Genomic DNA, 14,772 nt, shown 5'->3' on the forward strand with positions numbered 1-14,772 from the left:
GACACTGAACTAAGGCACCAATGTGACTTCCAAAGATTTTTGTTCTTTCCTGGACTGTCACACTTCGCAGAACTTGTCAAGCAAGAAACATTGGGAAATGCACAGCGACGCGCATTTGCTGATCGTTGACCCAAACCATACTGGCGTTTCTTTCTTGCTTAGTGATCTCTACCGTCTCGCTCATTTTTCACTCAGCGCAAGCGCAGGAAGAGGGCGCCGATACATGCCAACACCGCCGGCGAGGCTATTGAGAAGATGCTCCAGGAAAAGCGCATCTCCAACAAGATCAACTACGATGTCCTCAAGAGCCTCAACAGTGAACTGGGCTTCCCCTCCAGCGAGCCGCAGCAGGAGAGCTCCGAGGTGAAGCAGGCAGCACTGTTTTCTAAAACAGCCAAAAATGGCGTGTAGTTCTTATCAGATGGATAGGATGTCTCTGTCCTTGCTTGTCATCCCGTTTCTGTGGTGTTGCTCTTGGGCGTTTTAGCCACGCGGTGTGAGCTTGAGTACGCGCCGGTTTGAAGCTACTGGCTAACAAAGCTGGACTGCCCTGTATCTGACGGGCGCACGAATAGACGATGATTTGGGAAGGGGGGCATAGGCTTTGAGCACACCACATGGGTGCTCAGTTGTTTGTACGCCTGCATTATGCATACTGCTGATTTCCATCTCGTTTTTGCGCTGTTTCCACTATTATGTCTTCTTACCGATAAGCTTGGCTAAACACCATTTTGAAGATTATTACAGTCCATTCGTTTTTTCCTCAAAAGGCAGTACTTAATTATAACTCATTATAACCTCATTATAACAGTCACATCTGACACGAAAATAACTTCGTTATATCCGAAAATTCGTTATAAAGGTTTATTTTTAACACGGTATCTATTACAAGACTGTTCTTCATTTATTTTGTTATAATCGATAATTCGTTATATCCATGTTCGTTATATCGAGGTTTGAGAGTACTTCGTTATAACCGATAATTTGTTATATCCGTGTTCGTTATATCGAGGTTTGAGTGTCGTGCCATGTTCTGTGTTTTAGAATAACTAATGACAATGATGATAATGCCTCTATAGTCCACAACAAGTGGGAGGCTGTTTTTCTTGCCAGTGTAGGCTTTACTCTTTTTTTTTTTTTCTTTCTGCATTTGCAGCAGCAGCAGCAGCCTTCTGCCAGCGAGGCTGACAAAAGCGAAACGCAGTCGGTCGTTTCCGAACCGCCGAAGAAGAAGAGCCGCAGAGAGCCGCCACCCATCCCGGCTAGCGCATTCAGCTCTTTGATGTCGACGGTCAAGTCGATTGCCCTGTACGTTTGTGCACCACTTCTAGCATTGAAACCATCTCTAGCATTGAGGCAGGGCTCAGATTCTTCCCTGAATAACAGAAACCTGATGCAGAACGAGATCTGTGTCTATCTGTGGTTGTAAGGTGCTTTGGCATGCATGCTACGGATGGTGTCATGGGCATCGGTCAGTGGGGGGGGGGGGGGTGGAGGAAAAGGGGCATTTGCACCAACACCAACACTTGCCCCCCACCCAAACCACACCAGCGCTCCTCCCTTCCACCCCACGATGGAACACGGGTTTGCACACACACCCCTTCTGAGACAAAATCCTGCCAATGCGCATGGATGGTGTTAAGACCTAATTTACTTCAATCCTTTTCACCTCGCTTCTATCTGAAGGCTTGACCGCGGTGGTGTCTCTTAAAGTTGCTAGTGTTTTCCGACCTGCTTTTCGGTAGGGACTTAGGTGCAAATGCAGGAAATAAATAATTAGGAACATATTGAAGATAAGTAATTCTAGGCCTCGTTCTTGATTCATTGCTCGTTTTTCGTTTGTTTGTTTCTTTACAGTAGTCAACAGAAGGCCAAGTCTGATGTGATCTCTGATGACGAGGTGAGTACGGTTGCCAGTGACATCTGGCATGCTTTTTGGCAAAAATTAATCCTGCCACTAATGGCTCTTTTGTTTGAGTAGCTAATGTTCATAATTGGCTTGTTGTATCTCTTGCATTGACATAGATGATACATCCTGTAACATTGACGTGTTGCCATGTGGCAGGTTTTTCTTTATATGACATACGGTGAACACAGTCTGGCAAATGTGGAATATTGACCGTAATGGCAATCATGGAAAATTCTTTCCGGAATCACGGAACAGTCATGAAACATATAGAAAACAAAAGGACTTGACGAAAGGAATGTGCCGACCTGTAGTGCTGTTCTTATCACCGAAGGAAAGAATATGACTTTTAAGGGCTTGTTTCTTAGTTGGACACAATATTAATGAGAACTAACAGACAATAATGCCAAAGAAAGTATAGGGGATGTTATTAATTGTAATTAGGATAAAGTGTAAAGAAAGTAAAGTGGATGAAAAGATAACTTGCCGCCGGCAGGGACAGAACCTGCGACCTTCGAATTACGCGTCCGATGCTCTACCACTGAGCTACGGCGGCGGTCATCCTCCCGTCCACTCTATGGGGTTTATATGTGCATTTAAACCTAGGAGTGTTAGTCAGTGCCAGTCACAGCCATGGCTGCGACTTTGCTCCTCCTTTGCATCGCTCCTTTTCATCGTGCATTAGCGGTGCTTGGAGCACCCTGAGGATCCTCTGAATAAACCGGGTTGCGGCCAAATATGACCAGATTAATGAGTCATGCCATTGAACGATACATATGCTTGCTGGGACCAGAAGTCTGGAAACCTTCCAGATTGTTTTAGAATCTTCTGATGAGTTGAGCACACAATGCAATCAGTACAGTTTATTCTGGAACTAACTCAGCCATCAGTGATAACTCTGGAACCTTGTATGTCACGTGTATAAATGACTGCTGATCAGATACTCACGTGTATAAATGACTGCTGATCAGATTACTCGTCGGCCGACGACTGTTCTCGCCACTAGTGTACAGCATGAATTGCTTGTACTTTGACCATTCATTTTTGGGTACAAGTTCGCCCAATAAAGAGTGCCGTATTTCCGAGTCTTGCTGGAGCCTTCTTCACCGTCGCAACCACGTGACAGTATCGTTACCTTACACCGTTAGGTGCAGGCAGCTGTGGCATGCCTCTGTGTCCGAGCTGACCTGCTGTTATCTGTACAACCAATGCTTTTTTTTTGTCGCTCGTGCTTCTTTTACTTAAATGTGTTTAAAAGTTTGTTTTACACTTCTAATTGTGCATGATTTTGTTGGTCAAACAGGACGACATCGGCAGTCCAGCTGCTAAGCCTGCTGCTGCTGATGACAGGGCTGCCATGAAAGAACTGGAAGAGGAGATTGAGTACCAAGGTATGTGGTACCTCTTCAACTGTTACTACTGTGTTTCGCTTGTGACCTTTTCAACTAGGCCTTTTTTCTTGTTGGCCCCATCTGTTAAGACAGAACCACCAAATGTGAAGGATTCAAAGATATTGTTTAGTTCTGCTTGTTCAGTAAACTAACCACTCGGTGCAAGGTCAACGGCTGAGTATTCAGAATTTTAGCTTCCTCAACTTTGCAGTGGTAACTGCCGTGCTTTCCTTCAGTCGTCGATGTACCCGCATGCCCATTCAAATTTCATACGTAAGCAAAGCGGTTAGTGATAATTGCAGCGAAACGAAAGCAAGTACTACATCACTGGACTTTGCACTCGGCACACTCGCCTACAAAATTCACATCAAACACATGTACGTGGGACTTCAGCAACAAGTAAATTGAATTATGTTGATCAGAGACAACGCTTGAAGAGACGACATAAAATTGCAAGTGAATTGAACGTCGCACATACGTCTCATGCTTCACATCTGCACATATGAGGCTGCACGTATGAGGTATGACTGCACATATGAGGCACGTATGCACGTGCAAGTCTGAGGCTTAGCATGCTGTGTAACCTGAGGCACATCGAAGAATAACGTAATTTCAAAATGCGTATTTGAACTGCTAGTAAAAGAAGAGTCTGAGTTAATAATAGGTTCATTCAAAAGCACCGGCACCTGGCAAAATAATTTGTTAAGCATAATTTGTCCGTTCTACCATACACTCAAACCTCGATATAAGAAATTATTGGTTATTATGAACTAAATGCAGAATAGTCTTGTCATCGATACAGTACTACAAATGTACATTTATCAATCATGAATTTTTCGATATTAACAAAGTTATTTTCATGTCAATTCGCGACTTCGTTATAAGGAGTTCTGAGTGTATTGCTATTTCTTTTCGCAAATGTGTGTATATGATCTGCTAATAGAGGAAACGTTTGAGTTAAGTTCATTAAAAGAGCACCGGTAAGTGGTAAATGATTCAATACTAAATTTAGTTTGTCCATACTGCCCGTGATTTTTTCATTTCTTTTGTCCGCAACGGCTTACATGCAAGGGCTGCCCAGTCCATGGAGCGAACAGACCCCTTACAGTTTTTTTTTCTCTTCGTAAACGTTCACTGCAGAAGAAGACGAGGAGGAAGAAGAGGAAGAGGATGCTGACGACGAGTTCCACCTGGGCGCGGGCCAACTTTTGAACAAGCTTCGAGGTAGGCAAATGGGGAATTTTCCATGCTTGTACTCGTTCATTCTCCGTCGACATTTCTTGTCGGATTGGCCTGGCTACTCCTCTAGGCGGCTGCTCGAGGAAGAAAGCTACTGTCAGATTGTGTCCAGCCAGCTGAAAGGTGCTTTCTTGGCACGTAAAGCAACCAGGAGAGCGCTTCACCTAGCCTAACCCAACTCAACCAAGCCTAACCATACCTAGCCTATCGAGCAGCGTGCGAGGTTGGGCTAGCCGGTAATCTGTTGTGAGGAAAACAGCACGACAGTGAACGATTTGCTAAAGAAAGTGAACGATTCGCTAATGGATAGGAGTGCTTTTCACACGTTATTACTGGTACCAGCGAATCCAGTCTTGCTCGTTCCTTCAGTGCAATTCTACGTCGTTGCTCTCCATTAATTGTGTTCACCACTTGTCTCCATCCTCCTCCCTTAGTCTTATCTTTCACAGTCATGCTTTTTCAACCGAAGCTTGTTACATGTCGCAGATTTCGGTGGCAGCATCGCACACAAAAAACCCGGTGCGAGCGATCATAAAGAAATGCGGCCCCTGAAGGTGTGCCGGTCACATGCGTATTTGCTTGCGCCGTTTTCCAGTGACCGATGCTCTCTCGATCGTGGGCTTGTCGGTGATCAGCCGTTTCTGATACGGCAGTCTGATTTTTTGTCGAGGCCACTTGTCATTTCACGTTGCCACATTTGATTGTTGCCTGGACACGAATGCGTGACCGTCGTTGTTGCCTGTAGTAACCGAAGCGTTGCACTGCTGAGCTCATGGACGAAGGTCCAATTCCTAACATGGAGGAAGGAAAAAGTTTAGAGGGAGGGAGCATTGCGCAACGCAATAGAAAGGAAGAAAAGCAGTGCGTCAGGCACGTACGTACACGCCAAGCTTCGCTTGCCCCCATTTTCCCGATAGGGGAAGGGCTCACAATTTTGGAGGGAAACAGCGCGAAAGACGAAAGACCGGGCCGAGAAGGACACAAACAACAGCGCTGACTTACAACAAAAGTTTTATTCGTCAAACCACGCATTATATACCTGCACAGTTGAAAACGAAAAGAAGACTTTAGCTCATAATTTTCTTAGTTCCCTTTTTTTGTTTCTTCATAGTGTGCCAGCTACATCTCGGAAGCTTCGCTAATTGTCCTGGGCATCTTTTGTTCGCATTGCAGGAGAAGAGCAAGACGAGTTTGCGTATCACGAGGAGTACGACGACTACGGAGACTGACGGCAACCGCAGCTGCATTTTAGGATTTTCAAATTCTCATTGCTTTCGCGGGCCCGCTCTTCAAATTCTTGTTGGTTGGACATCCGCAACTTCGCAAGCGTGTATGTGAAACCGTGGCTACTTTGGTTAACGTACAGTGTGCTGCGAACAGCATTGTTTTCCCTAACCTGGACTCTCGGCACGATCCATTCCGAGAACTCGCCCAGTGTCAAACCTGAAGCGGCGGTGACGCGGAGAGGCAAAGCAAATGTTTTGTTGCAGGCACAACAGTATAAAACCATGCCAAATTGTGGAGACCTTTTTCCTTGTAAAAAGTTAAAAGTGTGTGTTTGTGGTTGTTTTGCTTATGAATGCTCTAAAGCAATTTCTGATGTGAGAATGGTGAACATGCTTTCCTTGTAGCATGCATTGTTGCCATAACGTTGAAGCAACGTTTGCGACATTAGTATTCACAACGTTGCGGCAGTGTTACATCAACAATTGGTGCTGCTAGGGTTGTTACACACTATATGCACATAGTGCAAGCGTATGTAATCGTGTTTAGTGTGTTGGGAACCAACTTTTTTTTATTGCCATTATTTTACAGTTTAGATATTAAGGGCAAGTGTGACATTTACGGAATACTGACAAAAATGTGTATGTGTGCCTTTGAGGTATGTGCTTTATTAGGTTCATTAAAACATATGCAAGTCATTTTAAATAGTGCTTAGCATTCTACATGACTAAGCAATTTTGTCAAGTACTTCTACTGTACCAAAATGTAATGCCGTTTAAGCCAGCTGCAGTATATTGGTGAAGCGAACTATATTATTAAGTAGATTTCACATAAAACACAAAAGCATGTCCAGACATTGCTTTTGTTTTGGTTTTGTAATCGTGTCTGCCAGCACCAAAACTTTTGTTAAACATGTGCGGTAAGGTTTCTTTAACCTGAGCTGGGATGTGTCAAAAATTGTGTTGTTTTGTTTTTCAGCGCTGACATGGCATGCTTTTCGTCCATGATGACATGGTTATAGCAGATCGCAAAATCAAGGTTCTATTGCTATGCAACATAAACCAAAAATACGTTGTAAACACGTTATGTGCGTAAAATCTTCCGCACCACTTTCTCTCTATCTGAGAGTAGACTCCAGTAACATTTTTTAAATCTTTTGTCTTTAGTGGTTGAGATTTGTTGCAGATGGGAATGTAATTATGGTAATCTTTACGTTTTTTTTCCTAGTGGGAAACGTTTCTTAAAACTAACGGTTTGAAAGATGAGTTTTGAGAGCACAAACAAAGCTCATTTCTGTTCCAGATGCAATCCCAGATTTCTGCGAGACCAAACATTTCGTTTAAGTCATCTTTAAGTTAGAATTGGATTAGCTGATTTATCCGTAGCTTTTTGGAACTGTTAATGAAATGCATTGGATTTGAGTGTACACAATGTCCGTGATGACAGCAGCACTTGTGTCAGTTTCGCATCTCCTGAGACTGGTTGAATGTTTTTCTGCAACAGTTTATATAGTCATTATTTATTATTAGTTATCTCTAGTTCGTTATTTTCACGAGATTCGGCTAACACCTGTAACATGCCGGGGAGTCTTTATTCATTGCAAGTATTTCTCCCAATCAGGCCTTCACAGAGCAACTGTAGCGCATAAACACTGTGATATTTAAATCTAGCATGATGGATCGTGCATGGTTGAATTATATGCGTGCTTTGTAATGGGAGTTGCACAAAAAAAAAATCTTTAAACATACTCGCTCATGAGTATTGGTATTACTACAGGGGTATTACTCAGGGCTTCAGTAGCGTTTTCTATTTGTTTGTTAATTGCTAAACGAGTGGGTGTCACTATGTATTGTTATCTATTTATTACTTTGTTACGCTCCTGTACAAATGTATATGTCATTAGGTACGGATATTTCTTTTTATACGGCTTTCTTTGCACACGCGTAACCTGATATTTGGGAACATACTGTCGTCTATGTGTGTATGATGGTGTGTTTTGAGGAGCACGTATTGATTGTGGATGCATGGGGGAGCAAGTGTTTAAAGGTACCACATTTGTTATGTTACCCGTCCCCATCTTGTTTTCTTTTCTTTTTATTTTTCTCATGTAATAGGGAACTCTGAAAAACCAAAGTATGCTGAAATCATGTACTGTACTGCTGCCTATTCTGAAATAAGATAAGAAAAATATAAATGGGTGCTTTGAATTGAAAAGTTGCAAATTTCAATAAGTATGGTATATCTAAAGTGCTCCGGCGAGGAAAAATTGCACAAATTCGCTACATTATATTTCTATTGTCTCCACTGTTCCCTTAAAAGAAGGCAGTGTTGCTGTGTTCACTAACGCATAATGTTGCTCCTGAGTATGGAGAACCTTGCTTTTAAGCTTTTTCTGCCAGTAGCACTTGAAACTGTTGGTCTTCAGACACTTGGCACCATATTTCAAAGTTGCAGCAGCACCTGAAGGTCAAAACAAATGGGATTAAGGTTTTCTTTATAATTTTTTGCTACATACTTTAAATTAATGTAGATAGGAAAGTTAATGCATGCATCAGTCGTGATATTGCGATTAATTTTGCACAAGTTCAGTAAACAGACAGCTTGTTTTGAGTTAGACAGATGAATGCTGCACAGAAAAAAAGAAGTCTCTTGCACTACTATATACGTATATATGTACGTGCACAATGCAAATACTACCAGTTTGGATGAGGAGGACAAGCATTCCTTGTAGACAATGCAGTGGAGTTGAAAATATTTCTCCTGACAATGCATCATTAGTAGCAGTAGACATCAGCGTGCAGGATTGTGATAATCAGTGAATCATTAACTAACAATCACTATTTCAACTTTTAATTGATTGTATCTAAGCTCGAGCGTAAATCGAAGAATAGGAGGTACTATTTGGTGTTCACGACACGTTCACTTGTGACCCCAAGATGAAAACTAGTAGTTTCAGTTCTGTATCTTCAAGAAAACGTTGTGGATTATGTACATTTATGTAGGCTTCGCCCTTCAGAAACAGAAGGAGTTAAAGAGTTTGCGTGGAACGTTGACGCATTTCTCCATATATTGCAGAAGGAATGTCTCGATTCTGGAGTGATTCGGAACTCTTATTAAGTATAGACTTGTCTCAAAAACTTAATAGCTTCGATTAGTAATCATTAGACTTAAATGTTTACACCAAAGTGAGCGAGTAGAAGGATTGAGGCTGGTACTAATTTATTGTTATCCGCGCTTGTTGGCATAGCAACATGATACTGCAAACAGCGTTACCACAACATACGCCTGAGTAAACTTACAACACAGTTGTCCACATTATCTGGTTTCTCCGTTTCTCTAGTCTTCCTTGTTTTCACGTTTGTGCCAGTTGCCGTACTGTATGAATGAAGGATGTCGGGATTGGCAGTTATCACATACCTGCTGACGTCTGTGACTGCTATATTATTCGTGCATTATCTTGTAAAGATGGGCTATATTATTTCACTCCACTGTTAATGCTAAAAGGAATTGGCTGCTGCTCTGCCTTGAAGCAGCTGATGTATGGTACTACTATTGTATATGCACGTACAGAATGTTAATATGTACAGCTGAGTGCGCTTTCACTTACTAACTCATATTTATAGGTAAAACGGGATGTTGATTGAGTGATGCATGTATGATTACGAGTATTTAAAGTGAGTTATGATTGTCGTCGTGTGAAGAGCGTATAGATTTTGTTCTCGAAGCTGTCGGCAGCGTGAATCTATTTTACAGCATTCAGACATGATTGGAAGCTTGCCACGCATGTGTCTGTTTATACATGTGTGTGTACTTATGTGTGTGTGAGGGTAACATGGGCCTCTGGGTGAATGTTGCGGAAAAGATGAAAATAATTTTTGTGTGTGTTTCTACAAGCACAATAAACAGCTTTTTCAAAACAAGTTGTTGGGCCAGTCGGTTCATTCTTGATCCAAACGATTGATCCGAGATCCTCACATAATCAGAGCTCGGTTGTCTCTGTACATATATTTTCCAGCTCCCTTCAACGCTTGATTCTACGCACTGAGTGAAGATATGAGAAGCTCACTTTGGTTGGATGTGCGAATGCATTGCCTCATTGACGATGTGTTTCCAACCAGAACGTGCCAGTACCTTTATTAAAAAAATTACACCATTTTCCGCTAAAGGGGACCATGAGGCGATGCGAAGCCGGTGCACTTGCACGATCGCGTTCCGTTGGCGTTCTTTGGGCATGCTACCGACCTCGCGTCGTGGAACGCGAAGAGGAACGCTACGCGCGTCTTCCCTCTAGCCTGGCCGTTCTCACAGGGCGAGCGGGGAACGCAGTCGGCAGGCATGCGAGAGGGGGGCAGCGTAGGAGAGGAGAGAGAGGGGGAGGGGACGCGCATGCGCTGGTGCTCATCGCGGCGTTGCGCGGGAGAGAATTTCGGCATGTCTAGCCCGCGTTTCAGAGGAAGAGTGGAGAGGGGGAAAGGGGAGAGTGGGAAATGAGAAGCGGAGAGGGTATGCGCATGCGCAGTAAGGGTGGTCACGCCGCACACCACCACCACCGGATTGAACTCCGCCCTAAGATACTTCGCATCTAAAAACAATTTATAGAATGTATGGGAACCACATCAAAAGTGATGGAGCAAAATCTTCATGGGCGTGATTGTGGAAGAGGCATTTCAATTGAGTGTTAATGCCTGAATTGATTGACACTTTGCAGAATAGTGAGCACCCCTTAGCTTACACATTGCAAGCATCTGTAACTTGGCCTTCCTGGAAGAATATTTTCCACACGAAACCTTTTGTTCTCAGACTCACTGTAAGCTCCATAGCGTGCAGAGAGAAAGGAAAGGCAGGGCAGTGTTGAATGAAAAGCAAAACTTTTCTTTTTGTTCTGCTAGCCTGTGGCAGAGGCTACTTGTTTGGAAAACATACTTGCTGGCACATGCGCAGCAACTATTTTGCAAATTGTCAATTGACTGTAGCTAGACACGCATTAACTTGCTCTGGAGGTCTCAGTGATGTGCGCAGGATTCGAAATTCTGAGATTAAGCGCTAGTTTTTTCATTCTTTTTTTTTTCTTCGTAGCCAAGGTCTTTCGTTGTTCTCGTTGCTAAAACCTCGTAAACGCCACTAGCATCGGCATTAGCGTTGTTTCGACGTCGATATTCGCGCGTTTGCTATGCTCACGTCTTGTTTTCCTGCGCTGTGTCGACACGTGTGTTTGACGACGAAACCGACGAAACTTCTCGTGTGGTTGACGATGCCGTAGCGCACGCTTTGAAAACGGGACAGAATGAGGATAAACCGTTACAGACGTGTCCAGAGGAACCTCACCTTCTACAAAAATGCCTTCGGATTCCGACCGCCGTACCAGATCCTCGTGGACGGCACCTTCTGTGCGGCTGCGCTCAAGTACAAGGTGAACATCAGAGATCAGATGCCGAAGTGAGTTCTAGGTTTCTCTATGCTTCTCTGTTGTACGCGAAGTCTTCTCCCTATGAGACATAGCAAGAAGTGTTACATTGGGTATTCAGAACGACAAGCCTATGCGATGTTGATAAATTGTGCACAACACTCCAAGCGCGTCTCACACCGCGCCGTCACATGGCCACTTTCGATCGCGATCGTGTCCGATACGGATCGAAGAGATGATGAGGATGTTGTAGGTTGCCTGCGCATCTAGCCTTGCGACGGATTGAAGTTTAGGACCCCGATTGGCTTCTTTCTGTAGCTTGTGCAAATGAACCGATCGCGATCTGCTAATTCGATCCCGAACGGGCTCGATTGCGATCAAAACTGCACCGTGTGACAACAGTGAAAAATGCCTTGTGTCCGCCTGTCATAACATACAGCAATATATCAAATTCTGGCTGCTGTGTTCCATTCAAACGTGGAAGACAGTAAATCCGCTGCTTGGCAGCTGTCGTACTGTGGGATCTTGTGATAGTGTTCCATCGACGTAGTATGCCTTACATCATAGCCAACATCAGCGTTAGTTGTCAGATTGGTGGTGACATGGCGCGGGTATCTCGAGCAAGCGCGCGTACCTTCTAGTTTTGATGTCGCGTTTGAATCCGATTCGTGAGCACTACATTTATTTGGCATAAAGTGCTGATGCACCACGCCACAACTTGCGTGCAAGTTTGCATTTTGCATCCCATCATATTTTACTTCCCTCGCAGGTACCTCGGGGAAGAGGTCAAACTCTGCACCACGGTCTGCGCCGTGACCGAGACGGAGAGCCTGGGCCCGCAGCTGTACGGGGCCACGCTGGTCATCAAGCAGTTTCCCGTGCGCCGCTGCGGCCACGAGAAGCAGCCAATCACGGCCGCAAACTGCTTCCACAGCATGGTGCGCAAGCGCAACCAGGACCACTACATGGTCGCCACGCAGGACCACGACCTGAGCGAGAGGCTGCGCGCCCTCGTCGGCGTGCCGCTCCTGTACCTCTTCAACGCCATCACCCTCGAAAAGCCGTCGGAGAAGAGCGAGAAAAAGGGCATGGAGGCGCTGCAGGCGCAGTCCCAGGCCCCCGAGCGTCAGATGGAGGTCATCAAGCAGCTCAAAAAGAAAGAAAACCTCCTGGAGGAAACGACGCCCAAGAGGAAGCGGAGGAAACCCGGCGGACCCAACCCGCTGTCGTGCAAGAAGCCGAAGAAGGCCACGAAGAGGCCGTCGGCGGAGGCAGAACGGGAAAGCTCGGAGGCCGGCAGGAAGCGGAAGAGGCACAAGCGTGTCAAGCTCGCCAAGCATGTTGTGTCGGAACTTTCGAAGTCCTCTGCCGAGTAAAGTGTTGCACGCCACTCTTTCTGCTCGAAGTTGCTGCTCGTTGCCACATGCAGCGCACTGGTGATGCGATGGCATTGAAGGGTTCCTGAACCACTTTTCCATGTAATCATCAAATTACCTAGGTATATGAGTTTATTGCATTACAAATCGATTGATGCAAAAATTGGGGGGAGAGTGACAAACTTAAACCCTTTGCGGTCCGAAACCTTTTCCCACCTTCCGTCCGTTCTGGTCCAAAAGTACAAGACTGAAAGCTCAAGTAAAAGAAGTTTACTTACTCTTTTACAGATGGTGCATAATGTAGTGAGAAAACGCATGCGTGAATCAATCGTGATAGAACTTGTCCAGCAGTGTCCGACCACGGACCACTGCAGCCATGTTGCGTTGTCGGGTAGGGGCCGTCAATGGACCGCAAAAGGTTAACACACAGTGTAATATTAGCACACTATGGAGCATGGTGCTGGAATGTGGCAGCACCCCGTAGCAAGAAGCGCATCAGATCCAAGCGCCACTCTCGATTTATGTCAGCTATCAGCAAATAGCAGCAGTCTGCTAAATGACAAAATCTGGCAGCTGCCGGCAGCTTCGAAGAGAGTGAGAACGGGTCTCTGTATGAAGACAGCGCACTTGAGAAAGTGGCAAACTCGCGCTCTGCTTGTAACTATGCACCATGCAAACCACAAAATTTGGATGAGCTGCTCATAGCAGTGTTTTTGCTGTTCGTGGAATGTGTTTTTTTACCAAGCCCGAGGATTGTTCCAGGACCCCTTTAAAGGGTTTCTAAACCACCCAGAGGTCGAAATTTAGTTGTGTTGCAGTTGTGCACAAGTAATAAACACGTAGCAGCGAGAATTTTTCAAAATGGTGCCATAGTAGCGAAGTTATGTACGTTTTATGGTCAAAATGCGGCCCTCACTCGGTAGCTACATTCCCTGCTTGACGGCTTAACACTTCATGTCCCTTGCAGTTAAGCATTGTGCACAAGAGGACGCAGGTCAAGCAGCACACAAAGCCATTAATTAATTCGTATCGCTTTTAAATATGAAGCATTTTTTAGCGAACCTTTGGCACTTTGAGCGTTTCTATCTACGTATCTATCTAGCTGCCTACGCCTGGGTGCTCTCATGATCGACTTCTTAACTTGGTGTAGACCAAAATTGGCATGGGAGGGCAAGAGGTTTTGATGAATATGACTGTCTGGTCATCACATAAGGCGAAAATCCTGTAGCGTACGTCGTCAATACCTTTCCTCCAGACACGTGTGGCACATACCCATTTACCATGGGCCGCGGTGTATGGGTATGCGCTACAGGTGATTGACAGTTTATATCTACCCAGGAACAGCGAGAACAGCCGTTGGTAATGTAAATGCGAGAGTGTTAAGGAAAGTCGACATTGGCAGCATTGACCCGGCAAATGGAGAGAAAAATTAGGATCCAGCAGGAATCGAACCTAAGCATTCTGCATGGCAATCGGGTATTCTACCACAATGCCACGCCAGGTCTATTAACTTGTTTGGAAAAACAGCCTATGCAGGCGTAATGTCGGTGCAACGTCAGTTGTTGTGGTACTGGCTATCTAAGCCAGGTCTATAAACTGGTTTGGAAAAACAGCCTATACAGGCGTAATGTCGGTGCAACATCACTTGTGGTTGTGGTGCTGGCTATCTAATTTTATAAGAAAGCAATAAGCACTACATATGTACTTTTACGATACAGGCGTCATAGCAGATTAACATCTGTGATTCCAGTGTTGGCTCCGCATTTATAGCAGTCTATTAACATTACATTTGTATTCCTATGATTCAGCAAGCTATATTGAAGCATTGCTCGACCCCAGAGGAATACATTAACGAAAGTTACGCATGATATCCACACCAGACTGACGCCATCGTGCGGCACCACAACAGACAGAACCTCACGCTCACCGCTCTTAACATCCAGTCTCTGCACGCGCATATTCATGACCGTGACAAAGACACTGTGCTCCAACAAACTTGCATACTGGTCCTCTCTGAAAGCTGGAGCGATGAGCCCATTTACATCAGGGGATTCCAGTGCGTCGCCCACAGCAAGCGGCCTCATTGCAGATGGCCATATATAAGAACACAGCAGTGTGCAACTTCAACATTGCCGCCATCGCACTGTGCCAACCTCCAGACCACGAAGACACAGATGCAACCAGCCGAATTGGCGACTTATGTCGCGCACATGAATTAACGACAGCAACATC

General features: G+C 44.8%; 2 protein-coding genes across 3 annotated transcripts in view; both read left to right on the top strand.

The window, feature by feature from the left end:
- The window catches only part of LOC119373948 (transcription factor IIIB 90 kDa subunit), a 55,343-nt gene extending 45,668 nt beyond the window's left edge, over positions 1 to 9,675 (top strand). The window contains exons 13-18 of one of the 2 annotated variants that reach the window (XM_049411306.1): positions 196 to 363; positions 1,157 to 1,308; positions 1,858 to 1,900; positions 3,210 to 3,297; positions 4,438 to 4,521; positions 5,710 to 9,675. In XM_049411306.1, the coding sequence (XP_049267263.1) occupies positions 196 to 363; positions 1,157 to 1,308; positions 1,858 to 1,900; positions 3,210 to 3,297; positions 4,438 to 4,521; positions 5,710 to 5,765 (591 nt within the window). In that variant the 3' untranslated portion in view covers positions 5,766 to 9,675. The remainder of the gene's footprint in view (positions 1 to 195; positions 364 to 1,156; positions 1,309 to 1,857; positions 1,901 to 3,209; positions 3,298 to 4,437; positions 4,522 to 5,709) is intronic. The other variant, XM_049411307.1, reaches the window with a different exon arrangement.
- A 1,280-nt stretch (positions 9,676 to 10,955) lies between these two features.
- Positions 10,956 to 12,549, top strand: LOC119375596 (rRNA-processing protein UTP23 homolog). Its single transcript, XM_037645814.2, has 2 exons — positions 10,956 to 11,196; positions 11,934 to 12,549. Exons 1-2 carry the CDS (start codon positions 11,045 to 11,047, stop codon positions 12,538 to 12,540), a joined length of 759 nt encoding a protein of 252 aa, XP_037501742.1. The 5' UTR covers positions 10,956 to 11,044; the 3' UTR covers positions 12,541 to 12,549.
- The last annotated feature ends 2,223 nt before the right edge of the window (positions 12,550 to 14,772 follow it).

Source organism: Rhipicephalus sanguineus, chromosome 11 (assembly GCF_013339695.2).
Source record: "Rhipicephalus sanguineus isolate Rsan-2018 chromosome 11, BIME_Rsan_1.4, whole genome shotgun sequence".
In the NCBI taxonomy this organism is placed as follows: Eukaryota; Metazoa; Arthropoda; class Arachnida; order Ixodida; family Ixodidae; genus Rhipicephalus; species Rhipicephalus sanguineus.

What these genes read in the sequence shown, in the direction of transcription:
- LOC119375596 (XM_037645814.2), top strand. Translation starts at nt 11,045, where the DNA reads ATGAGGATAAACCGTTACAGACGTGTCCAGAGGAACCTCACCTTCTAC. An exon ending in ATCAGAGATCAGATGCCGAA is followed by an intron (nt 11,197 to 11,933) that starts GTGAGTTCTAGG and finishes CTTCCCTCGCAG; the next exon opens with GTACCTCGGGGAAGAGGTCA.